This window comes from Ambystoma mexicanum, chromosome 2p (genome assembly GCF_040938575.1).
Source record: "Ambystoma mexicanum isolate Mex_15411 chromosome 2p, UKY_AmexF1_1, whole genome shotgun sequence".
Taxonomy (NCBI): Eukaryota; Metazoa; Chordata; class Amphibia; order Caudata; family Ambystomatidae; genus Ambystoma; species Ambystoma mexicanum.
Genome location: NC_090923.1, coordinates 1,161,627,850 through 1,161,655,704, shown reverse-complemented (window position 1 = coordinate 1,161,655,704; position 27,855 = coordinate 1,161,627,850). Strand labels below are relative to the sequence as shown.

Sequence of the window (27,855 nt, the reverse complement as noted above, 5' to 3'; positions counted from 1 at the left end):
ATTGAAAGGCAGCAGGTGTGTTGCACAATCCGAAAGGCATCACCTGGTATTCGAAGAGTCCATATTTGGTGCGGAAAGCAGTCTTCCATTCGTCGCCTTCTTTTACACGCACCAGGTGATAAGCTCCCCGAAGATCTAACTTGGTGTATATACAAGCATCTTTTACCTGGTCGAGAAGTTCAGGGATCAGGGGCAGAGGATAACGATTCTTAATCGTTATTTGATTTAGGGTGCAGTAATCAATACAAGTTCTAAGGTCACCTTCTTTTTTTGGCACGAAGAACAGACCTGAGGAAACAGGAGACTTTGACGGGCGAATAAAACCATTGGCAAGGTACTGATCTAAATACTGTCGCAAATGAAGATTCTCAGGTTCAGTAAGGGCATAGATCCTACTACAAGGCAGTTGAGCATTGGGTACCAGATCGATTTGACAATCGTATGACCGGTGGGGAGGCAACGTGTTGGCCTGCTCTTTTTGGAAAACGTCTTGGAATTCTTGGTACTCAGGCGGCAGTTGTATTGTGGCAGAGGTTACTGTGGCCAGGCCCATGTTTGGATTTCTTAGATAGCAAGTTTGTGTACAATCAGGAAAGGTTATTCTCTTTGCTCGCCAGTCAATTCGGGGATTATGTGTTTCTAACAAAGGAATTCCTAGAATTACTTGAAACTGTGGGGTCTTGATTACGTCAAACACAATAGCTTCCCGATGTCCATCCTGACCCACTAGTGTCAGTTCTGTAGTAGAATGTGTTACCGGCCCCGAGGCAATTTCGGTTCCATCAACTGTGGTAATGACATCCTTGTTGGTTTTCGGACGGAGAGGGAGATTAATCCTGGAGGCCAATTCACGATCAACATAGTTTCCGATAGCTCCACTGTCGATGTATGCTGTCTCGGATCCACGAGGACCATTGGCATGATGAAATGCGAGGTCAAAGAGTTTGTTTTCAAGCTCGGCAAGCGGACTCTACGCTTGTCGGGCTTGGTTGTTTCCCGAATCAGGTTCCGTTAGATTAGTTGTCTGTGGCTCCAACCACCTTCTTGGGTGGTTTTACCGGACAATCTCGTAAAAAGTGGCCAGAAGCCCCGCAATAAAGATATAATTGCTTCTGCCACCTTCTTTCTCGTTCCTTCTGAGTTAACGGTCCTTTAACTCCACCGATTTGCATAGGTTCTGAAACGTCGGTACCCTTGGGGTTAGCGTGAGTTTTGATCAACACTCGGGTTTCAAACTTAGATCGATCTGCTTTTCTATTCTGAAGTCTGTGATCAAGTTGGACCACTAAGTCTATGTATTCCGCGCAGGCTTAAGGCGGATTTACAATTTGAGCTAGAACGTCTTTAAGTTCTCCGCGCAGGCCTCGATGAAATAATGTGATCCTTTTATTTTCTGGCCACCCTGTTTCCACAATCAACCTATTAACGGTGGCGATGTAGGATAAGAGATCCTGGTTACCTTGTCGTAAGGATAGCAGTTCGTTGTCCAGGGCCTGTCCCTGGGAGTGTCGAGTGAATAATCTTTCCATGCTTGCCTGGAAGCCTTGAAAATCCTGGAGAATTGGGTCATCTTGACTTACCAAAGGAACTGACCAATCGGCAGCACAGCCGCTGAGATAAGATAATACAAAAGCTACCTTGGTTTGGTCATTAGGGAAGGCCCCAGGTCTGCATAGAAAGTGTAAGCGACATTGGTTCATGAAAACGGCATATTTCTTGGGGTCCCCAGCAAAACGTTCAGGCGGGGCCAGTGGCATATTTCCAGGTAGATTGATTTGTACCGGGTTATTCAAAACCACAGGAGTGGGATTACCCCCGGAACCAGGTAACGGAGTTTGTCCTGCCTGACCTTGCAACAGCTGTTTGGCCAGGTCATCAGTTCGTTCCTTGGATAGGATCAGCTCTCTCCCGAGAGCATTAGTCTCCTGGCGGGCGGAATGTACTTCTGCCCGTAATTCCCCCAAACGTTGGGCCAGCTGGTCTGTCTCGGAAGTATCCATAGCGCCCGGGTAGGAAATTGTAGGTAGGCTTCGCGTTCTGTAACGCTCACCTGACTCCCACGGAGGCGCTGGCCTGGTTTGGATTGCTGTGGCCTCTTCTAGGGTGATGCGCAGGACTCGGAAGATGGAATGGACCGGACCCCCAAATCTGGCTTGTCTGGCTCGTAGAAATATCCTTCTGTGTGTGAAAAGGGAGTATTAACAATCTGCAGGATAATGCGTAGGCCTCCCACTCCCCTTCTCACCCTCCACGAAACCCTTCTGCGATTCCCCGTGAAGTCTCACCTTGGGGTCTGAAAGGACGAGCTCTCCATCCTGCTTCTGATGCAGGGGCGCGTTGTTATCCAGTTACTTCACTGGATCTCGGATTGGTGAGAGTTCAGGTTCGGTTGACTTTTCCGGTAAGGTATCGTAAGAATTCTGTTGCAAGTTCAAGCTTTAAATAACCATTGTCTGTTTTCTCTATTTCAGGTGCTGAATGAAGATTCCGAGTTAGGGAATGGAACCGTCGAAGGAAAATTCTGGTGAGTTTTTGATGAGTGGTTCCTCTAGTGTTCTGGCATTAATGCACTAATGCTTGTGTCTTTTTCCCTGTCATGACCTCTGCTTCCAAAAGATCAGGACTTGCCCGACTCCCTTGGAAGCAGACCCATAACCCCGGTTCCGAGTGCCAGCCAGTCCCAATTCGGACCTTTTGGACCCTGTCCTGGCGCCAGTGGCACCAGGCTCATAAAGATGCCCAGTCCCAGCGCTGGAAGCGCCGGGCTCATAATGCTTGGGTGGATTTACCTGCAGCAGACCATGCTGCTTACTTACCTGCCAGTTGAACCCCTGGTCCTCTTCTGTTTGGGACTACTTTTCCTGTTGGGTGGGGCAGGAGCCACTCCCTAGGTTCAGAACACTGGAACTCTTCTGGAAAGCAGGAACTCTTTTCTTACCTAGGCGTGGCTGTGGAAGGAGACACCTAAGCACTACAGGAGGCTATTTAAACCACACCCGATGAATGAATCTTGCTTTGCGTTATTCTGCATTCTCTGCAGCAGAACGCTCATCGTGTCTTCTGCTTCTGATCCTGGGCCTAAGGGAACAAAGGCTTACCATCCTGGAATCCAGTCTTCAGCAGCACCTGTAAAGACAAAGAAAGAACAGGTTAGCACTACGGTCTTCAGTGGCAGCGCATCTCTTACCTGGTCCATCGGCTGTCACCAACTCCTCGCGCTGCATTCCGGCATCTGAAAGACAAAGGGCCTCATTACACGGACGGCGGTAAGGGTTAACGGTCACCGTTAATGGCAACGGTGACCGTTAACCCTTACCGCCGTACTACGAGGTCCCTTAGCGGGTTGGAGTTTTAACGCCTGCTTTTTGCAGGCGTTAAATACCAACCCGCTAAGGGACCTCGGAGCTAATTACGGCACCGCAAAATTGCGGTGCCGTAATTAGCGCCTTCCCCATTCCCATAGAGCCCTATGGGGCAGAAATGGGAATGGGGAAGGGCAATGGCGGAAAGGGGATTTACCGCCCCTCCAACCTTGGAATGGGGCGGTAAATCCCCTTTCCGCCAAGGCGGTGCCGGTATTTTACCGGCATGGTCCAGGGTGCTAATAGCACCCTGGACCACCGCCTTCCGTGTAATGAGGCCCAAAGGCTTACCTACTCTTCGCATGCTCCGGAGGTCTTCGCACTGCATTCCGGCATCTGAAAGACAAAAGCTTACCAGCTCTTCGCACGCTCCGGAGGCCTTCGGCGCTGCATCCCACATCTGAAAGACAAAAGAAGGTGCGTTTAAAGACATTGGGCAACTTTATTACTCACGTGCCATTACTCCTTCCCACGCCGAATCCAGTGGGTATTCCAGCACCCTTCAGCTTCTCTAAAGCTCCGAACTTGTACCTGCAAGATAAAAGGGACAGTTAGTGCGCATCGTGAAGCAGGCTACAAGCGCTTACTTACGTGCTTCCAGGCGCTTCTATTCCTCACGCGGGTTCGATCCTCAACTCTCATCAGCCCGCCATCCGCCATCGCCGGAACCCTGCAAAACAAGAGATATCATTACAAAAGACTTTTAAGACATTTGAAGTGCCCAGAACTTACCGTTCGTGCAGTTAACGACGGACAGCAGTCCTCTGAGGTCAAGAGGCCTGCACCCTTATCCAGTGAAGAAACTGGTTACGGCACCCTGCCCCGAGGCAGATGGAGAGCTCGGCGTTCACTTACCTAAGGTGAGGGCGTTAACCTTTGGGGTTCTACAGGAGAAGAGAAAGGGAAGAGGAGAGAGGCACCCAATAAACCCAGTTCATTAATCCCATATTTTCTATCTGCAGACATCTTACTCTTCGAGTCAGACATACAGTGCACAGAGGTCCAGCCCAAAGAGCCAACCGTGTGTTACACATCACCTTTGAAGATACGGCATTCACCCAGTCAAGACCGGCGCCTCTGCGGGAATCAGGTGAGCGTTACAGAACGCAAAGCCTACCGCAAAACTCCCACCCAGGCGCTATGGAAACCTCGGATACCGACCAGCTAGCCCAGTTACTTGGGGAACTAAGAGCAGAAGTGCATGCAGCCCGTCAGGAAACGAATGCTCTAAGAAGGGAACTGATTATTTCCAAGGAGCGAACAGACGATCTCGCTAGACAATTGCTACAGTCACAAGCCGGACAAACTCTGTTACCCGCATCAGGGGCAAATCTTACTTCAACATCCTCTACGAACCCAGTGCAGATCAACCTACCTGGGAATGTACCTCTGGCTCCGCCCGAACGATTTTCTGGTGACCCAAATAGGTTTGCAGTATTTATTAATCAGTGCCGGTTGCACTTCTTATGCCGGCCAGCAGCCTTTCCAACTGATCAAGCTAAGGTAGCTTTCGTGCTTTCGTACCTTAGTGGCAATGCGGCAGACTGGTCGATCCCTCTAGTTAATCAAGATGATCCGGTTCTCCATGATTTTCAAGCTTTTCAGCTCAGTATGGAAAAACTGTTTGCAAGACATTCACAGGGGCAGGCCTTGGACAATGAGCTCCTTTCATTGCGACAGGGTAATCAAGACCTTTTGGCTTATATTGCGTCTTTCAACAGACTGATAGTGGAAACTCGATGGCCTGAGGACAAAAGGATTACGCTGTTTTATAGAGGTCTACGTGGAGAGCTCAAAGATGTGTTAGCCCAAGTAGTGAATCCCCCGCAAGACTGTTCGGACTATATTGACTTAGTCGTTCAAATTGACCACAGACTGCAGAACAGGAAGGCCAATCGTTCCAAGTTTGATGCTCGAGTATTTTCCAAACCACCAACTCCTACCAAAGGAGTAGACTCCGGGGAACCCATGCAAATAGGGGGCCTGAAAGGACCACTAACACAAAAGGAGCGGGAAAGGAGAAAACAGCTGCAATTATGCCTCTATTGCGGAAACTCGGGGCACTTTCTTCGAGACCAGCGAAGAAGGCAGTAGGAGCTGCAGTTACCAGGGTCCAAACTCTGAGCAGGGAAACGACCTTGCCCGACAAGAATAGAGGTCCTCTTGCCGAGCGTTAAAACCAGTTCCGTGACCTCGCATTTCGTGATATCTATGGTCCTCATTAGCCCTGAACATCCGGATAGATTACATGCGATTGAAGCTTACGTCGACAGCGGTGCCATCGGCAATTATGTGGATCATGAAATGGTTTTGAGGATGAATCTGACTCTTTGTCCAAAGGCTGTAAAGGACGTCATTACTACGGTGGATGGTACGGAGATAGCCTCCGGACCAGTAACGCATACCACTCAAGAAGTGACGCTAGTAAGTCAAGATGGACACCATGAGAAGATCGTGTTCGATGTGATCAAGGCCCCTCAGTTCCAGATTATTCTAGGAATTCCTTGGTTAGAGAAGCACAATCCTCAGATCGATTGGCGAGCAAGAACGGTTCAGTTTCCAGAATGTGTCTCTACTTGTCACCCTCGACCTGGTGTTGCACTGGCAGCAATTTCCTCGGAGGCTCCCCAGTTACCTCCTGAATACCTAGAATTCCAAGATGTTTTCCGGAAGGATCAGGCTAACTCTCTACCTCCTCATAGGTCTTATGACTGCCAGATAGACCTGATACCTGGATCTACTCCTCCTTGTAGTAGAATTTCTGCCCTCACCGAGCCTGAGAATCTTCACCTTCGACAATACCTGGATCAATACCTATCGAATGGGTTTATTCGTCCTTCCAAGTCCCCTGCTTCCTCAGCTTTGTTCTTCGTTCCAAAAAAGGAAGGGGACCTTAGAACTTGTATAGATTATCGCGCCCTGAACCAGATCACCGTTAAGAATAGATATCCGTTACCTTTGATCCCTAAACTCCTGGACCAAGTCAGAAAAGCATGCATATATACAAAGCTGGATCTTAGAGGAGCCTACCACTTGGTACGAGTAAAAGAGGGCGATGAATGGAAGACGGCCTTCCGCACCAAGTATGGGCTATTTGAATATCAGGTCATGCCCTTCGGACTTTGCAATGCCCCGGCCGCCTTTCAATATTTTATGAACGATGTCCTCAGAGAGCTCATAGATGTGTGTGTTGTTGTTTACATTGACGACATCCTCGTTTATTCTTCATCGGAAACTGAACATCGGAAACACGTGAAAATGGTCCTCGAGAGATTGCGTCAACACAAACTTTTCGCTAAATTGGAAAAATGCGTTTTCAACGTGACTGAAGTTGAATTCTTGGGATTCATATTATCACCTAGCGGAGTGCGTATGGATTCAAAGAAGGTCGATGCAATTCTCAAATGGCCATCGCCATCCTCCGTAAAAGGTGTTCAAAGCATGTTAGGCTTCGCTAACTTTTACCGCAGGTTTATCCCCGAATTCTCTCGAATAGTCCAGCCCATCACCGCCTTGTTAAAGAAAAACAAACGTTTTGAATGGTCTACCGAGGCGGAACAAGCTTTCCAGAATTTGAAGACTAGATTTATCTCTGCACCGATCTTAAAACATCCTCGCCCAGAACTCCCCTACATCGTTGAAACTGATGCTTCGAGCCTTGCCATGGGGGCAGTTCTATCACAAAAGGACCCAGTAACCAATCAGTTGCATCCCGTGGCATTTTGGTCCCGCAAATTCTCGCCTCCTGAAATCAATTACACTATTACTGATAAGGAACTTCTAGCTATCAAGTCCGCCTTTAAGGCTTGGCGGCATTATCTTCTGGGGGCCCGACACACCGTTACTGTGATTACAGATCACCGAAACCTGCAATATTTGAAAACCGCAAAAGCTCAATCCTCTAGGCAACTCAGTTGGGCACTATTCTTTGCCGAGTTTGACTTCATAATTACCTATCGACCTGGTACAAAAAACGGTAAAGCTGATGCCCTTTCTCGGATGGGAGTGGAAGAACATTTGATCAATCCTAAACCTGTACCTATCATTCCAGAACAAAGAATTCTAGGTGTAATCGCCACACAATCCATAGAGGAAGTTAAAGATAAAGCCAGGCTACTGGTAACTCCAGCAGACATACAGAATTGGCATCTGCAGGGAAAGGACTTTACGGTGAAGGACAACCTATTATATTTCCAAGAACGGTTATACCTGCCCAGCACAGATTTACAGAAAAAGGTAATCTCTTGTTATCACGATTCTTTAATGGAAGGACACCCCGGTATGACCAAGACCTCGGAAAAGATCAAGCGCTACTTCTGGTGGCCGTCTTGGAAAAAAGATATCAGAGACTTTATAATGTCCTGTGGAGTATGCGCCCAAAACAAGAGTCAAAAGGAAAAACCAGCCGGCCTCTTACGCCCTATTGACATCCCGCCTCGCCCTTGGCATACGCTTTCTATGGACTTCATCACCGATCTACCTCCATGCTCCGGATACAATACAATCCTAGTAATCGTGGACCTATTCTCCAAGATGGCGCATTTCATTCCACTCAAAGGCTTACCAACAGCAGCAACTCTGGCCCGAGAATTTCTCGAAAACATCGTCCGACTGCACGGTTTTCCTTCAGTTCTAATTTCGTATCGAGGTAGTCAATTTATTTCTCATTTTTGGCGAAGTTGCTGTCGGTCGGCTCAAATTGATGTGAGACTTTCGACCAGCCACCACCCTCAAACCGACGGACAAACCGAGAGGACCAATCAAACTCTGGACCAGTATTTGCGCTGCATGCTCCAACAAACTGAAAAAACTTGGAAAGATATCCTTTGGATAGCCGAATATGCCTACAATAACTCTGTCCACTCGGGAACTGGGAAGACCCCGTTTTTTCTTTTATACGGTAGTCACCCTCGAACCTCGGAGTTGGATCCACTCCAAGATCTTGGAACACCAGCAGTAGACCACCTGCATTCTACAATCACCCAAGCCTTTAAGGAAGCCGTTTCTCACCTTCAAAGGGCTAAAGAACAATACAAGAAAGGAGCAGACCAACATCGGAAGGAAGCCCCCCAATATCAAGTAGGAGATCAAGTCTGGTTATCCACCAAATATCTACCTCTAAAAGGACCACGCACATTCAACCCAAGATACCTTGGTCCCTATTCCATCACTACCATAGTAAATCCAGTAGCGGTCAAGTTGGACTTGCCCCCTCACATGAAGATACATCCGGTCTTCCACGTCTCTCTATTAAAACCAGTGCAACCTCAAACCCGACTAACTACATCTCCAAAACCTATTCTAGTTGATGGAGAACTCGAGTTTGAAGTCAAAAGCATCCTGGATTCCAAGATCTCCAAATATAAACTATTTTACCTGATTGACTGGAAAGGCTACGGTCCCCAAGAAAGATCCTGGGAACCTGCAGAATATGTCCACGCGCCTCGTCTAATCAAAAGATTTCATCGAACATTTCCTAACAAGCCCAAACCCCCGGAGAAGCCCGGTTTGGGAGGGGCCTTGAGGGGGGGTGCTGTCATGATCTCTGCTTCCAAAAGATCAGGACTTGCCCGACTCCCTTGGAAGCAGACCCATAACCCCGGTTCCGAGTGCCAGCCAGTCCCAATTGGGACCTTTTGGACCCTGTCCTGGCGCCAGTGGCACCAGGCTCATAAAGATGCCCAGTCCCAGCGCTGGAAGCGCCGGGCTCATAATGCTTGGGTGGACTTACCTGCAGCAGACCATGCTGCTTACTTACCTGCCAGTTGAACCCCTGATCCTCTTCTGTTTGGGACTACTTTTCCTGTTAGGTGGGGCAGGAGGCACTCCCTAGGTTCAGAACACTGGAACTCTTCTGGAAAGCAGGAACTCTTTTCTTACCTAGGCGTGGCTGTGGAAGGAGACACCTAAGCACTACAGGAGGCTATTTAAACCACACCCGATGGATGAATCTTGCTTTGCGTTATTCTGCATTCTCTGCAGCAGAACGCTCATCGTGTCTTCTGCTTCTGATCCTGGGCCTAAGGGAACAAAGGCTTACCATCCTGGAATCCAGTCTTCAGCAGCACCTGTAAAGACAAAGAAAGAACAGGTTAGCACTACGGTCTTCAGTGGCAGCGCATCTCTTACCTGGTCCATCGGCTGTCACCAACTCCTCGCGCTGCATTCCGGCATCTGAACGACAAAGGCTTACCTACTCTTCGCATGCTCCGGAGGTCTTCGCACTGCATTCCGGCATCTGAAAGACAAAAGCTTACCAGCTCTTCGCACGCTCGGGAGGCCTTCCGCGCTGCATCCCGCATCTGAAAGACAAAAGAAGGTGCGTTTAAAGACATTGGGCAACTTTATTACTCACGTGCCATTACTCCTTCCCTCGCCGAATCCAGTGGGTATTCCAGCACCCTTCAGCTTCTCTAAAGCTCCGAACTTGTACCTGCAAGATAAAAGGGACAGTTAGTGCGCATCGTGAAGCAGGCTACAAGCGCTTACTTACGTGCTTCCAGGCGCTTCTATTCCTCACGCGGGTTCGATCATCAACTCTCATCAGCCCGCCATCCGCCATCGCCGGAACCCTGCAAAACAAGAGATATCATTACAAAAGACTTTTAAGACATTTGAAGTGCCCAGAACTTACCGTTCGTGCAGTTAACGACGGACAGCAGTCCTCTGAGGTCAAGAGGCCTGCACCCTTATCCAGTGAAGAAACTGGTTACGGCACCCTGCCCCGAGGCAGATGGAGAGCTCGGCGTTCACTTACCTAAGGTGAGGGCGTTAACCTTTGGGGTTCTACAGGAGAAGAGAAAGGGAAGAGGAGAGAGGCACCCAATAAACCCAGTTCATTAATCCCATATTTTCTATCTGCAGACATCTTACTCTTCGAGTCAGACATACAGTGCACAGAGGTCCAGCCCAAAGAGCCAACCGTGTGTTACACATCACCTTTGAAGATACGGCATTCACCCAGTCAAGACCGGCGCCTCTGCGGGAATCAGGTGAGCGTTACATTCCCCTTAGGGGCCGGGATTCGGAAATGCCGAAGAAACGGCGCCGACCCGAAGTGAGAAGAGATGTCCCAATAAATATCAGGTAAGTCTTTGATGAGCGTTCCGCTAATGTCCTTGCATTCGCTCACTAATGCTAATGTCTTTTTCCCCTTAGGGGCCGGGGTTCGGAAATGCCGAAGAAACGGCGCCGACCCGAAGTGAAGAGGGATTGACCCAACAGTTAAGTCTTATGGTGGAAATTAAGCCTTTCTTATTCTCTTCCCTAGCTCACCTTTGTTCTTGTCTTTTTCTCCTTTAGGCGCTGAAATTCGGCGGAAGATCCAGATGGTCGCTGATGGGCAAGAAGGCGCCTAGTAAAGGTGAGTGGAATGCTGCGCTGCAGCGAGCTATGCGATGTGCTTTAAAAAATGAATGTCTTCCCTTTAGGATCGTCGGCGAGATGACTCTGGAATGCAGATTAAGCAGGTAATGTCTCTTCTTTCTCCTGTTCTCCTCTCTTCTCCCTTTACAGGTGTTCCAGGATGCTGTCAGGCGTGGCTGGAGTCCGGATGCAGGAGCAGACACGGTGAGCGTCCAGCTGCTAGGTGCAGAACAACGCGAAGCGTGAGTTGCTGCTTGGGCGTGGCTTAAATAGCCTTCAAAGTAGTTCCAGGTATGTATTCTTCCTCTAAGGTATGTATTCTTCCTTCGGCCACACCCGTATGGTAAAGTAGTCCCATAGGTAAAATAGTCCCATTCAGGCCTCTAGGTGGCCTGGATGTTGCAGCACGGTCTGCATCAGGTAAGTTCACACCAAGCACTTCTTAACACAAAGTCATCCTTTATGAGCCTGGCGCCTATGGCGCCTGGACTGTTGTCCAACATGAGCCTGGCGCCAAAGGCGCCAGGACTGAGTCCAAAGGGCCCCTACCTGGGGCCGCTGGGACTTCCCTCGGGAACATGATGTCTGCCTCTGGGGTTGCTGGGCCCGGTCTGGCTCCTTGGGGGTAGGCATCATGACACGTGAGGCCGCTGAAGGAAGGGAAGACAGTAGACGTAGGCAATGGTATCCAGAACCCATGCATCTGAAGTAATGGCTCGCCATTCTTTGAGATGCTGAGACAGTCTGCCCCGAACCATGGGACATGGCCTCATGACTGTTTGGAAGCGGCTGTGGCAGTGCCTGAAGGCAAAGAGGCAGCTGCCTGAGCGGCTTTGACACCACGATTTCCCTGACCACCACGGGTACTTTTTTTTCCGCTGGCCCCTTTGACTGGCGGCCCCTCTCGTTCTACCAAAGGAGGAGTAGTAACGAAAGAACCTCCCCTCCATTGCAGTCAGCAAGACCATGTATTCTCACCTTGGTATTGCTCTGCTCCAATGCCCCTTTCAAACCCGCCCACACAGCATACAAATTCATATAGACATGCACCTGCTCACAAGCAGTCATGCACCCATACAGCCTCTCTCAATCATGCACATGACACCTACTAGAACACGTCACTCACACAGATATACATACACACATTCACGCCCACATACAGCTTATCTCAATCACTGATTGATTTAGACAAGCTGTATTGGTGTCTCTGCTTGTTTGCATGTGTATATGAATATGTGCATCTACCCGAGTAAGTGTTCTGCTGGGCGCCATGTGAATGATTCATTCGCATGGCGCCCAGCAGAACACTTTACTCATGCATGTGCGCATATTTATAAGACACATGCACACAAGCAGTCACACACTCGTACAGCTTTTTTCAATCATGCATTCTGCACCCACCAGAATACTTACACACACATAAGCACATGCACAGCATTCACACAAGCAGCCAGGCACCCATACACCCTCTCCCTCAATCATAGAAGACATCCACCAGAACACTTGCACAGACACACACATTCAGGGCCTGATTGCAAGCCCTCTGTAAAAGAATAAAAGTGTCTTTCCTTCATGGAATTACACTTTTTTTATTTTACACGGAGCTCACAATCAGTCCCGCATATACACACATACAGCATCCACACAAGCAGTCACACACCCATACAGCCTCTCTCATCACTCATACACACGGCATAACACTTCATAAACACAAATTAACAATCAAGCAGAGGGCTTGGTCCGCATTCCGAACCCGCCCCCGTCTTGAGGCAGAGGGAGGGGTGAAGAGCCATTCAGCAGGTCTCCGGGTCTGTTTTCAACAGCACCCCCGAGGAGCCTTGAAGGGCTGACAGCACCCGTGGTATCCCAGTACCTTTTGCAGAGCCCTACATGAGTAAAGGCATAGGCGTTTTATTTGCCAGCCTTCACCCATGTAAAGTGCTGTGTATGCCATAAGGGACACCACCAGTCTTTGCATTTGCAAAGAATGTAAATGTTTTCGATTCTTTGCAAATGCAAATATCACATTTGAATTATTAAGGAGTGAGTTAAAATCACTCGCTCCATAATGCAAATGCATTTTATTTTTGCTTTGGCTTTTTTATTTGCAGGACCTGGAGGGGCCTGAAAATGTATAACTGGTGTGGGGGTTGGAGCAGGGGGCGGGTGGGCACCATCCTAGTGCCCCGTATGGGTGAGCCTCCACTGCCACCCTCCCTTCACCCCCATTAATGAGTTACTTTATGCCATCAGACATGACCCATGTAAAACGGTCAGGTGCCCCCTGAAAGAGAGATACCCATGACGCTGCCCTTGAATGCTTTACAATTAATAGGGAAGGCATGTATTGTAGTGATAATACCTCTGGTGCCATGCCCAATGGGAAGGGGCACCAGATGAAGAATGGAGGAAAGGGGACTATGGACTAGGAATATATTACTCACTACGATGAGTAACTTTTCCTCTAGAAAAACATTTGAGCATATATGCCTGAATAAATGATCCATTACCAAGACAACATTTTGCAAAATACATTCCCAGAAATCTTGCACAGCACAGACTAGAAGAATTCTGACAGGAACTGTGGCATCAAACCATAATCAAAGCCATTCTACAGGCCCCAAAATGGCATGGATCACATCAATCTTTACCTTCCATTCTGGCAATTAAGAACGTAAATCACCATCTGTGCAATCTTGAACTGAACTTATCACAGAATATGGAGACCGGTATCTCATTAACTAGAAGAAGAAACAGGTGAATCATGTAAAGGCAGGTATCTGGTCATGTGATGGTTGACTCCAACCTTCTGGTCATCCAAGTTTTACTGTCAAACAAGTGCAGCCTTGTGCTTTAAAGCAAATCCAGTGTGTTGAGTCCAAAGAAGGGGTTGTATAATTCAGGATATGAACCAAGCTATATCATACCCAAGGAAGCCATGCAACAGTGCAACACCATACAGTCTGTACAGAGAAGGCCTTTCATGGCTAAGGATCCTAAAGCACAGGCAAACAAAACCATAGCTTTCAACCAGAGCAACAACACCGAATAAGGCCCAAGTCTTCCTCCCGAGTCTTGAAAATGAATCTCAGCTCACAGGATACCTCAGCCTCAATATTTAAGCACAGAAATGCTGCAAATAAGTAACTTTTATTTTTAGGACAAAGCAAATGCCAGGTGACAGTGAAAGGCTGTGGCTGACAGAAGATGATAATACTTTACTTAATGCAGCAGAAACAAACAAATGACCACACAGCTGCACCCCAGAAGAATGTCCAAGACAGACTATTGATACCAAACTAACATTTTCTGGCAGTGGGACATTTATGTTGCTGAAATCCTCAGAAGCACTTTCCTGATGGTTTAGGCCATCTTACCTGCAAGCCTCAGAAATGTTCATGTGTGGCATTTCCCGAGTAAACAGAATCAATGTACACCTTACAAGGCCTCAAACAATTGAGAAGCCTCATTTAGACCCAGAGAAGTATTCAGCATTATGTTTGACACAAAACCAACATAACAGGATTTTGGGTAGGAGATCAAGTGATAAATGGCCTTAACCAGAGGGAATAGGCTTACTATTTTGGAAATGTTAAAGGTGCCATGGCTGGTGTCCTTTATCAAGGGTGGACTGGCATCATGTTGTAAGGACTGGGATGAAGACGAGTGTCGAAGTGTTGATGTATAATCTGTATGCAAAGCAGGGGGACATCAGAGCATAGAAAACTTTGTAAAATGAGCCTGCTTGTAAAGTGCTGCAAGGTCTCAGGATAGGAACTGTATTTCTGAACTGTTGATAAAACGTGTTCTTGGAGTTTTGAAATGTGAAGTCTGTCTGTAAATAGAGCAGGTGCAAAGAGAACTGCTAATGCGTGCTGTATCCTATGTTCCTATTAGAGCTTGAGTTCTGCTCCTACACTCCCATATCACTTATATACTTTTCTCTCTGCTTCCTTTACAGTTCTTTGAAGGAAATCCCATTCTTTGCCAGAACCGGGCCACTGCTAAATGGTTTCAGGTGGGGACCTTGTCGCAGATTCTGTTGGGCGACCGTGTGACTGCCGTTTTTACCATCGTCACTGCCTATGCCCAATGGATTAACAAGACTTCAAGCAGTGCCATGGAGCCCCTGAATTTGCCACCTCTAAGCTCAGCCCGCCCCTCCAAGACCCATACTTTGTGCTTTCTTGACATCCTGCTCTTGCTTGCTGTCGCCCTCAACCTACTCTCTGAAATGGCCCAAGACCTCTATTAAAATAGCTTTATATTTGTTATATTTCTGGATTTCCCAATTCTATTATTCCTCTACTTGCCCACTCCCTAATATACTTGGTGGTTCTTGGATTGAAAGAACCTAATCCATGTGGGGTGGCACAGCCTGACAGGGAGGTGTGCCTGCCACAGCAAAAGGCGCAGGGAGAGGTTGGCGGCCTACAGGCCCTGCTACACAGGGCCTTCACATCACTCAATGGCTGATGAAGGTCTAGGTTGGCATATATTGTGTTAAACAAAAGGCAGTGGAGTAGAGAACTGTCTTCCATATCTTGTGACACAGTGTTCACTTTCCATCCACCATCCTGTCCTATGTTTCCCAGCTGCTTGTTTCAATGGCCTTGATATGGCACAAACTGGACTACCCTCTCTTTTCTGGCCAGGACCTCTTAGGTCATCTCACAGCCCAATCGGGGTCAAGAAGACATTCACCAGAAAATGCAATTTATTTTAGTTAATAAAAATCAACCATTGTTTTGGAAAGAGTAGCTTCTTTTTGCTTCTTTTTGTCAGCCTCGTATTATTTAGAACTCTCTGTTAGAACTTGGAGTAGCTGAAGATGCTAAAAAGGGCTTCACTACGCTCCTTAGCTGTGGACGTCTACATCTGTGTCTAACTGCAGTTGGTATTAGAATATAGGTTTTGGTTCATTGCTCAGTAATGATGGCTTTGTTGTGCCAGTTGTTATGTGTTTGAAATGGGGTGACTAGGTGCTTGGACATTAGTTTTGGCAGATTGGTTAGCAAGAGAAATTGGCTAGAGGTAGTGGTTGGGGCAACGGTCTGTACATTTTGCAGTTACTTTGTGTTTTTTTATTAACTGCTTTGGTTGGTCCTGGGTATAGGGTGTGGCTGGAATGTTGGTTAATTAAGTGTTGTTGAATGGATGATTGGTTGTTGATACTTGGCTGTGGATGGCAGATTTCATATTATGGTCTTCAAGTGATTGGCTGGGTTGAAATGATTTCCTGAGTTTGGTGAGTGATGTGAAACACCCCTTTTTAGGTCTTGCTGGAGCGAGCTTTGCTCACTTGCTGCCAGACTAATGAACGTACACAAAGAGAAGGGCTCTAGTGTCAGTCAGCTACTTCATTAGGTAAGCCTAGTACAATCCTGCTGATAACCCTATTACATTAACAGTCATTGAAGGGCAGTGGAGCTGTGTAAGCAGTGGAGAGATTTGCTGAAGGGTGCTCTAAAGAGCGTGTTTACCCCTACTGGTTGTACATTGATGTGTGTCACTTTATGCTGCAGTTTAACATGGTTTAATAATAAAATGATAGTCTCTGTGTCTAGAGCGTCGAATGAATGCAGTATTTCTCATAGGCGGTCACCATTTTAGAATAGCCACACATGCCTAGCAGTTGTATCTCAGCTGACTCATGAAGAAAAGGTGAAGCTGCACACAAGAATTAAATGGATACCGAAGGCTGCAGTTCACCAAATAATCAACATTTTTTCCTCACAACCTTTCAAAGAAACCACCATGCAACATTTCAAGGCTGGTTACAGCAAGTGTCAGTGCATATGGGGAACACTAATCTGATCCATACAATGGTCAGTTGTAAAGAACTGTGGGCCAGCTCATCAACAGAGACTGTAACCCACGTCATACAATGCTCAACTATAATTGAGGTGTGGATCATCTCACTGACAAAGACTGTAATCCGCTCCATGGAACAATGTTCATCTGTAATCGAGCCGCAGAGCGTCTCCCATATGATGACTCTAATCTCTTGAACTTTGGAGAAATTCAAACGAGATGGAACATTAGCTATAACGGGCCGCCATTGACATACTTCGGCGGGCCCGCACGACGGAAAAGGCGTGGCTTAAACCCCTTCATATGTGCTCTGATGTTTGGAAAACCTCCTTCGAGGGGAAGATAGGGATTAATTGGCCCTGGGAACTAGAAGGAGAGAACCGAAGGAAGAAGGCGGGGCAGGATAAAAGAGGAAACAGAAAGGTGTCGATTGTTCATGTAAGGTTAGAGGAGTTAGAGGTGGAGGTGGACCAAGAGACACAAAGGGGAAGGACAGTGTCTGAGACAGATCCAGAAAAGGTGAGGTATTGGCTAGTTAGAGAACATTAAATGTGTTGTGAGTGTACATGCAAGCTTTGAGGGAGATTGATCATGGGGGTGTAGTGAGTGAATGACAGGATGACTGTGGGAGTGAAAGGAGGGGGACTGAGGAGACGGTGGGGAGGATTAATAGTTGTGTAGAAGCGGAGATAGTATGTGGTAAGAGTAGAGTGGCATGGTGAGAGTAGTGGTATGTAGGAGAGTAGTAGAGGTGGGGAGAGTAGTAGAGGTGAGGAGAGTATTAGAGGTGGGGAGAATAGCAGAGGTATGGAGAGTGGAAGCAGTTTGGAGAGGGAAAAGTAGTAGTGGTGTAGAGGGGAGAGTAGTAAAAAGGAGGGAGAGAAACCCACAGAGGGAAAGAGAGAGGGAGGAAGAGAGAAGAGAAGAACATCAGTGAAAGGAGTAGAAGGGCAAGTGCCTGGAGCGATTGAAAGACACTATCCAAACAGGATCTCTGACTGGTGCCACCTAAATTGTTCCCAGACGAAGTCTAGATAGATAAGGTGTTTGCCTTTAGGCCATCACCAGAAGATAGATAGCTTTTAGATAGTAGTATTACAATCACTAGTATCCGTCTGGGGTTGAGGGACGCCTGGGTTAGGGTGGAGCCGCCCATCCCTTGGTTAGAGGGAGAGGGACTATCACTAGGCCCTATTCTGATTTACAAATAAAACCCCTTGAACTTTTTTCTGAGAGTTGGTATTTTTTTTTAAGTCATCTCTGACATATGTGGGTGGGGAACAACCTTGGTCGACTATAAGGGATTACAACATCCTATGCTAGTGCAAACACTGTTTTTAGGTTCCTCTTCAGTACTACCTAAATCCCTTCTGAAAGAAATCGTCATTTGCTCAATAGAGACACCATTACTATAGGAACCCTAATTACTATTCCCAGGTCCAGAAACAACTCACTGATATGACTTGTAATAGAACAGAGCCCAACAATATAACTGAGATCTTAGCAGTCTTTATTACCTTCAAGCACAGGACCTAAAACCTCATAAATCCAAACGGTGAGTCTTACATTGGAATCTACTCTCAAGAATAACAATGAAGGGACAGATGCAAAGGCCAATGCAGACCCACAGGCTAATGTAATAAAATAATAAACAAGGATGGATGAGAAAATAAATGAAAAAAAATAAACCAAGGAAATTTGTTTAAAAAATCAGAGCCAAGAATCAGGGCATAAGAGTACTCCACTTGTCGAAGGTTCTCTTGACACAACTTGAGTGGAAACACTTGAAAGCAGATAGGTGTTAAGTAAGGCTTCTATACATATACGAAGCTGTCAAAGAAACAACAGTGTAATTCAGAATCTATTAAATCTAAAGACTTGCATGTGATATGGAGTTCACAGACAGAAACTGGTGCCAGCAAATGAACTACTAAATAAAGTGCTGATTATGGCATCTACTGACAATGCAAATCACTGTGCAAGCCCTGTAGACTTGACGTTCAAAAATAATTGTACTATAATGGACTCTGAGGATAACACTGAAGTGGTAGATACAATTACTCGAACTTTTGACACAGGACTAGCTGAATGCTCAATTTGGCAGCATGTTACAAGAAAGTGTCATCAAAAGAGGAATAGCAAATTACTAAAAAAATAACATGTTCATTTGATTCAATGCTACTTACTAAACCTGTTACATTTGTTAGAGCAGTTGAGAGTAATTTGCAGCCAGGACATTGATATCATGCAGAACCTAGAAAAACCTAATTGCCACTCATCAGTAGTTCACTTTGCATCTAGTGCAACCCATGAGTTTATCTTTCCACACTGTGTGTCTCTATGCTTAATGCTACAATTGTGGAAGATGGAAGGCCTCTAAACCGGATATGTTGATGTGGGGTAAAAAGAAGACTATTACAATCAATCGGTTTAGAGGGTCAAATCGAATTGCAAGCGTGGAGAACACTAGTAAAGGTGCGGGCCAACAACTGTATAAAGTTAAATGTTTGTGATTGGTTAGCAGGTTGCATCTCAAATGTCTAGCTCGTCCCTAACATCACCCAGATATTGCGACTGATGTCCTGATAGATGGTGGGGGGTAGAGGGCATGCTCACATCATGAACAGAGGCTTTGTGCATGGCATGAGTTCCTTGTGTCACAGGACATAGTTATGCAGCAGGAAGGTTGGTTGGCAAGAGGAATTATAAATTGAGGAACATCATTTGATTAATGAGCTGGCCATAAAGGTGGATTGTTGTTCAGTGGCCACAATGATTATGTGTCATGCCCGCGCCGCTGGCGCATGTATTGGCAACCATCATGGACTACTTGGTACTCATTTATCCTTCTTATACTCCTTGAACAACTCCTTTTCACACCTTGGTCTTTTATTTCCATTTTCTCAACTTTGGTTCTTTCTTATTTTATTCATATAACTACATTTACCATAATGCACCTGGCTGCAGTCCTCAATTCCTGGCTATTCTCATTCATCGTTATTGGGACCATAATCCCCAGAAGCCCTAGCGGCCAGTGCTGGTTCCACCTGCTCAGGACCAGAGAGGGAGGAGGCAGATTGTCTTCAGGTGTGCTGCTACAGGTGCTGTCAATTAGCCTGCCTCAGAACAGGGCAGGGCTGTATATAAGCAGCTGCCTGCAGGAGCACAGTGTCTTGCATCTTGGGTTCTCCCCGCTCCTGTTTGCCTTGACCCGCTACTTTGTATGCTGTTCCTGTTGCTGCATTATCCTGTTTTGATCCAGTGCCCTTTCCGGGCTTCCTGCCCTGAAATCTGCCTCACTCTGGCTTCCTACAGTCCTTGTCCTCTGGGCTCCCTGCCTACAGCCTGTCTTACTCTGGCTACCTACAGCCCTTGTCCTCTGGGCTCCCTACCTTGCAGCCTGCACCTCTTCGTTGCCTGCAGCCCTTGTCCTCTGGGCTCCTTTCTTGCAGCCTGCTCCCTCCGCTGCCTACAGCCCGTGTCCTCTGGGCTCCTTCCTTGCAGCCTGTCTCCCTCCGCTGCCTACAGCCCTTGTCCTCTGGGCTCCCTGCCTTGCGGCTTGCTACACTCCTCTGCCTTACAGCCTGTATTACACTTAGCTACCTACGGCCCTGCTCCTTTGGGCTCCCTACCTCGCGGCCCTATTCTTTTGGGCTCTCTGTCTGTCGCCTACTACTAATCTCTCTCCGTCCTGTTCTTCTGGACTCCCTGCCCTGCAGCCTACTACAGTCCTCCGCAGTCCACTACAGTTTGCCTGCACCTAGTGCCACTCTTGACTGCAGACCTGTTTCCTACTTTGCAGCCCTTCTGTTTTCCTGACTGCTGCTCCCTTGTTCTCTTCCTTGTGTCCTCTGTACTCCACCTTAGGTTATCTACTTCAGTCTAACTGCCTTTCCTTCATTTGCTCCTGCTAGATTGCTCATTGACTTCCTTTTCGCTGGATATATCTGTTCTTGTCTTCTCACGTGTCTTATGTAATCCCTTTGTACAGAGCTTGCCTGTTGGTTTTCGGCAGGCAACCTCTGCCCCTTCCCTTGTCCCGTTTTCAGTGTTACAGACACCCACTGCTGTTGTTCCCAGCCAGGAGCATACAGCGTGGGCCTCTGTTATAGCAATCGGTGCAGAAGGCTGGAGTTTCCTAAGGTTCGTGGAACACTCTTTCCCATTTCAGCATACACCCCAAGAGGGAATCCAGTTTGTTTGTACCTTTGTATCTTTTGCCCCTTTTGGCTCACAGCTACAGTTTCCTACTCTTCTTTCTTGTTGAACTTCCTGCTGTGTGTGCTTATCTGTTACCTTACTTCAGCACAGCCACCTAAAACCTGCCTGGGTACCCTGTGCAACTCTTGACAGAGTGCCATTCATGACATTATGTTATTGATAAAGTACCCCTGAAAGGTAAGAACAATAATATCCTGATTGGTCTGTTTTCTGCTGTTGATTTTAAGAATAAAGGCAGGAAATTATAAATCATAAACATATTTTACTCTGCTGGGGCTGAGCATGCAGATAAATGACAAAATATCTAGGTGTAATTTTAGAATGTGATCCATACTAATTTTCATATTTGCCAATTTTTATGATGGGTGATTTGATCGCCAAATGTCCTCAATATCAGGACAATGATGTGTACTACAATGCACAAATGGTATTTGGGGTTCCGTGAATTAACTTTACCACAACAGGGAAGTCATAGTAAAGGTAAGGTGGGGACATTTCACTTATATATTTGGCACCTTATATTCTTAAATGGCTACTGTAGTGGTGACGTAACAGGCTAATACATTACATCCGACTGACACAACATTCTGGTTCCACAATAGACTATGGCCCTCATTCCGAGTTTGGAGGTAAGTAACGGTCCTTACCGGTATGGCGTAAATAGCATGTCCGGGCAGTCATCAGTCCGCTAATAGAGGACTATTACGACTTTGAGGGCACAAGCTTTGCGCCATGCCGGTAAGGTCATTACCGCCATCCCGTTAAAGGCACCTTAAATGGCCTTAGCGGCATCAAGCATAGCGCAGATAGCACTACCGACAAAGTCCAATGCGGCATTAGCAGTGACTGTTATTAGCGATAACCGCTAATATCGGTCACCGCTAATAAGCGGAACTGGAAGTAGCGTCATCACACAGGAACGGGAAGGAGCGCGGCGGCCATCTTTAAAAACACAATCCATTGCCATCCTCACCACACAGGATCTGTTGGACTCTGCTGTTGTCGTGAAAACATCCTACTATCACACCACTATGCCCAAAGCCCTGAAGAAGGGAGCTGCCAGCCTGCGGAAGGAGAGATTTAATGAGGATGAGCTGCAGATGATGGTTGACACTGCAGGAGCATGCTCGGATAGTGTTCTCAAACAACATGAAGAGGGAGGCAATACTGAAAAAAAAGGAGATCTGGGCACTTGTTGCTCAGAAGGTCAGTGCAGTTGGGAACACCCCACGCACAATCAAAGACTGCCGTAAGCGCTGGGACGGCCTGCGACTTAGAGTTCAAAATATTCTCCCAGTGAACAGGAGCCAGGCAATGGGAACAGGAGGAGGTCCCAGCTCACCAATCAAGCTCACACCATGAGAGGACATATGCGCCAGCATGATAGGAATGGAGAGGATAGAAGGTGTTGGCGAGATGGAGTGTGGCACCACAACATTGGGCGATGGAGGTGAGTGTCCTAGGAAAACATTGTAATGCTGAGTCTTATGAAAGTCAACCAATATGTCATTCCAAAGAGTCAAGCCATGGTCCAACACACACACACTCCCAGCAAAGTAGGCGGACGCATCACAGACACATGCACATGCCTGCTGCAAGGCAATGCCGTACCTGACACATAGCACACAAAGATGTAAATGACATGAGTCACACAGCGGGCAGGCCCCAAATAATGTGCATGTCAGATAGCATAGCTCTTGGCCAACATGAGTGACACCGACGTATGCCTGCATAATCCACCCATGTATCAAACAACGTGCTCATCCAAACACAAATGCCTATTATCCCCAATTGTGTGGATGATCAATTGTCCAAATGTATGTATGATGCCTCTCAAAACATCGCTCATGCCGTCCCTCTCTTCGACCCCCACAGGTTCTGACCATGACAGTGATGGGCAGGACGCAACCGCCGGCAAGACCACACCCCGGAAGAGGTCCTGGGATGACGCCAACCGCCCTTCGACCTCGAGGGGACAACCCAGGGGCCGCCGTGCACCAACAGGCAAGACACCCCAGGTTGCCATTGCACCGCCAAAGCCCGTAGAGGGCGAAGCACCACCACCCATTGGCCTGAGGAATCAGGCGAGACGCCACATTCGGAGGAGTCCAGTGTGGCTGGGGAGGTGGAAGCCACAGCACCCCTGGCTGTGGAGGACTCATAGGATGACATAGGGGTGCCCATTGAGGACGATGCATTGGAAGTGGTCCATACGCCAAGTCCACCGGCATCCCCCCAAATATCGTCCCTCGATACTGACCTCCTCGGAGCAGTCTGGTCAGGAGCAGATGGAAGGGCACTTCAGTCTCATTTTGGAGGGTTTTTGCACTTTCGTTTACATTGTTATTTTTAATACACCCGTTGTGTGAAAAGCAAGACCTGAGTGGACATTCATCATTGCGCATGTGTCATTTATTCATATACAGTTCATAGTGTATATGTACCCCCACACCCAGTGCCCTCTGTCCAACTATCATGTCACCCTCTGCTACCATGTGTGTCAGAAATATTGTGCAATCACTGACTGGCGCACAGCACGTCCCTCCTGTGCATCGGCACCGCGATGATGTCCAGCCACATCTTCTTCATCCTCTTCATCATCACCAGGTGGTAGCAGTTCAATGTCAGGGGGCAGGGGCAAGTTCCGGCGGATACATATATTGTGCAGCACGACACATTCCATGATGATCTAGGCCACCTTCTTATGCCTATAGAGGAGTGCCCCGCCCGACCGCCAGAGGCAGCGAAATCGTGCCTTCAACAGGCCAAAGGTCTGCTCGATGACCACACGGGTACGGGTATGGGAACGATTGTAGTCCTCCTCGTGCCTGTTCTGTGGGTTTCAGAAAGGGGTGAGGAGCCATGGCTTCAAGGGATAGCCACTATCACCTGCATGAGAGACAATAGTCGATTTGTGCTGGACAGCTGTACTAGTCACACATGCCTGCAGATTATCGTTGGCCACATGCACATGTCCCTGGATGTATTTACGCCATTTTCAGTCCCTCAATGTGTCCTGTGCCATGGACTAATGGTGTGGGTTGCATCTTCAAGAATATACACGGTGTGCTCTGCCGTCTTGTAGCTCATTTATTTTAGTATTTGTAGAGCGCACTACAGCCCAGAGGCAACGAGGCGCTATAAGGAGATTTAAAGAAGGCTTGCTTGAGGGTTACAATAAGTGGCCCCAGAAGGTATACTTAAGTAGATTCAGTTACATGGTTACAGAAGATATACAGTCCAGTTACATGGTTACAGAGGATATACAGTGAAAGTTACATTTAGTTACTCATATTCTTTTCTAGGTAGCATGAGGCATGACAGAGAGTGTCCTATGCAAGGTGATACAGTGGAGGTGCAAACCTGGAATGACGGGCTCTTTATACAAAGAGCTGGGTTTTTAAGGCCTTGCGGAAGGCAGTGTGAGAATCAATTGATCTAATCTGAGCTGGGAGGTTGTTCCATAAAGTCGCCGCCATAGAGGGGAAACTGGTGCCTCCTGCACGCACTCTGCGCGTGTGCGGGACAGTGATGCGGTTAGCATAGCCTACTCTAGACGGTCTGGTGACTGTTTGTCTGGTTATCCTCTGTGTCAGATAGGGGGGGGCTGATCGTGCAGACACTTATGTTCAAGGGCCAAAGTTTTGAAGACCACCCTTTCCTTGATGGGGAGCCAGTGTACCTGCCTCCTGATCCCTGAGATGTGTTCCTTATGTGAAATGCAAGTAGCAGCTCTTAAGGCATTATTTTGTGCAATCTGGAGTTTGGCAATGTTTTTTTGGGAGGTTCCAATGAACAGCGCATTACAGTATTCCAGTCTTGAGCCGATGGCGGCTCTGGCAATTGAGATGCAGTTTTGCCGTGATAGGATGGGCCTGATGGCATTGATGAGTTTGGAGTGATATGCTGCGGAGGAGGCGACGGCATTGACCTGTCTGTCCATGGTGAGGATGGGTTCTAGATAAACACCCAATGTTTTGATGGTTTGGGAGACTCTGGTGGGAATATTATCCACGGTGAAAGATTGGTAGTTAGTGTCAAGTTTGCCCAGTGTAGATGGGGAGCCAACAAGCAGGAGTTCGGTCTTATCACTATTTAGGCATAGACAGTTCTCCGCCATCCATGATTGGGGGTGGCGTAAATCCTGTTGAGTGTGACCAGGTCTGTGGTGTAGTCACCTGACAGGGAGATTGAGGACCTGTGTGTCATCTGCATAGTTTGTATATGAGATGCCCAGGGAATCCAGTATCCTGAAGAGACGCCTCGTGAAGAGATTGTAGAGTGTGGGGGCTATGCAGGAGCCCTGTGGGACTCCGCATTTGATGGAGCTGGGCGTTGTGTTAGCAGAGTCAGAAAAGACCTTCATTACCCTCTCCTGAAGGAACGAGGAGATCCAATCACATGCTTTGGTTGAGAAGTGGGCTGAGTTTGTGAGATGGTGGCATAGCGTTTTATGCTCGACCAGATCGAAGGCCGCAGAGAGGTCAAGGAGTAGGAGGAAAGCTGGTTTGCCCGCGTCTCTTAGGTCATCTATTTGATTTTTTAGGTCAAGTAGTGCCATCTCGATACCATGTCGAGGGCAGAAGCCAGACTGGCGTAGCCCAAGGAGGTGGTTGTCTTCAATAAACTTTTGAACCTGCAGATATACGCATACAGCTGTGTTAGTGTGCCATTTGTGATGTGTTGTGTTCTGTGAGAGCATTGGCAGTAGTCTGGGCAATCAGCGCAGATCATTCCCATGGTGACATGCAGCACTCCTGTGGGTGTGGCGGCCCTGTGACAGTGGATTCCCTAGTTGGTTCAGTTTGATGCACTCCCAGGGATGCTTGTCCTGTGTGGTGATATGCTGGAGACAGTAACATAGTGCATATGCACTGCATGGTGCTGGATGGCGTTACGGAGGGTGATGGCCGCTGATGAGTAGTGCACGTGTTGTGGGATGGTTTCCTGTTAGTCATGTAGTGATAGGTGTCAACCTTACTTCATTCATATGGGATTTGGGTGTCATGTACCATTAGTGATGCTTTGGGGCACAGTGTTTGGTGATGTGCACATCGTGCTGTTACATCAACATTGACACCATGGTGGTTTGTGCATCTCTCCCCCCATTTCAATGTCATGTGCCAGTCCTGCAACTTACCAAGCAGCTAGGCACGTCGTCCAGCATGTCGCTCCATGAAGCGTGGGGTTCCGCAGGACCATAGAGTCATGAGTTGATCCGGGATATCGGGCACAACAATGTGTGATGATCTTGCTGGCATTGCATACCATCTGCACATTGATGGCGTGGTATTGCTTTCGGTACACCACCTCCATGGCATGCGGGACCACCAACTCCACGTGGGTGCAGTTGAGGGCCCCTACACAATTTGGCATGCCTGCCAGTGCATGGAAGCCAACTTTTGTATCAAATATCTCCTTGGAAGTCTGTGGTAGCGATATGTAGTCCCTTGTGTGCTTGAGGAGGGCATCCAACACTTGGTTCAGAATCTGAGAAAATAAGGGTTGTGATATGCCATGCATGTGCCCCACTGTGTGCTGGTAGGTGCCTGTGGCAAGGAAGTGGAGCACAGACACTACCTTCAGTAGAGGGGGGATGACGGTGCGTATTTCAATGAGGCTGACATAATCAGGTCCACAATGGTGGTGATGGTGTCCCTGTCCAGACGGGTGTGGATCTGCTCAAGGGTTAGGTTAAAAGGACTGGCTCTGATGCGAGGGATTAGGGGCTGCCTGCATGGTAACGGTGGCTGCACTGGTGGGGCATGCTGGGCCTGTCTCACCCTCCTTCTCCTCCTGCCTCTCCTCTGTGGTGCCAGCTGTTGTTGTTGTTGATGTTGTGGCAATCCAAGCATGTCCTCGAGCTCCAGTAATGCTACTACTATTGGAATCATCTTGGTGTGGGATGGGGTGTGCTGTGTGGGTGTGCTCCTTTTGTACTGGGCCAGACTCTATTGCCTCCACCTTTGCCGATTGTGTGCACCTGTGGCAGTTGGGAACACTGCTCAAGGCATTTTACGGTTGGTCTGCGATGCCGGTATTTACGGCATGCCGGTAAGCACTTTCAACGCCTTCATGAAGCAGATATTTACATGTCCGCTTCACTTGTGATCTCCTCCAGTTTACGACATGCCGCTATTGCCGACATGGTGGGCCGCGTGCCCGCGCCTATGCCGCTATTAGAGGCGCCGTAATTTACGATGCTGCTAATAGCGGTCAGGCTGGTCAGAATAGCCCGTAGCGGTAAGCGATGCCGCTATTCCTTTACCAGCATCGTTTTTCCCTTAGCACCAACCTCGGAATGACCCCCTATGTTTGTGAGTGGCCCTGACTATGAGGACTTAGATACCTTTGAGCTCAAGCACCAACTTTAAAGAGACCACTTTCCCCTACTACTAAAGTGGGTACTATGGGATATAAAATAAATAAATCTTGATAAAATATGTGACATTAACTTCAGTATAGGAGCAAATCATATCAAGTGGTAGGAGGTGAATTTATCAAGAATGTCAAGAATCTTGTAGTTGTACGATCTAGACTCTTCATACATGAATCCTGAGGACACATATTAAATTATCACCGATTTAAGTTGGACTTCGCGGATAATAGTGAACACACACAGTGTTTACAGCCACTGTGAAACCCATATAGTTAACGCAAGAAGGGAACTGCTATCAGTAATGCGCAAGCAGTGTAATGTCAGCAAACCGATCAAGGACTTAAGTAGGCACATCAGCAAGTAGAAAGAGTGACATGATGAAAACAAAAATGTAGTCACTGAACAAATCGTGGTGAAAATACCTCTGCAGTGAAAAGGTCTCCATGCAAAATGTAATAAACAAATGCAGTTATGCTAAGCTAAGTGTTAGAGGTAAGGATGGTTTAGTGGGCCTGTGATTGCCTTGTTTAGGGTTAGGATAGGGATTAGGGTAAATATAGGTATACCAGTAAAGATTTTGGTTAGAATTAGGCTAAGAGTTAGGGTCAGGGTGGTTGTGGGAGGGCCAGTGATGTTGGGGTTTGGTTTGGTTAGGGTAGATTAAAAAAGAGTGCACTCAGCTGTTAAAACCTACCATTCGCAAAGTCATACACA

General features: G+C 47.5%; 1 protein-coding gene across 1 annotated transcript in view; it reads left to right on the top strand.

Moving 5' to 3' along the window:
• LOC138567268 (uncharacterized) overlaps positions 1–15,482 on the top strand; it is a 1,463,541-nt gene extending 1,448,059 nt beyond the window's left edge. The window contains exon 13 of the mRNA XM_069645299.1: positions 14,689–15,482. Within this exon, the coding sequence (XP_069501400.1) occupies positions 14,689–14,982 (294 nt within the window). The 3' untranslated portion in view covers positions 14,983–15,482. The remainder of the gene's footprint in view (positions 1–14,688) is intronic.
• The last annotated feature ends 12,373 nt before the right edge of the window (positions 15,483–27,855 follow it).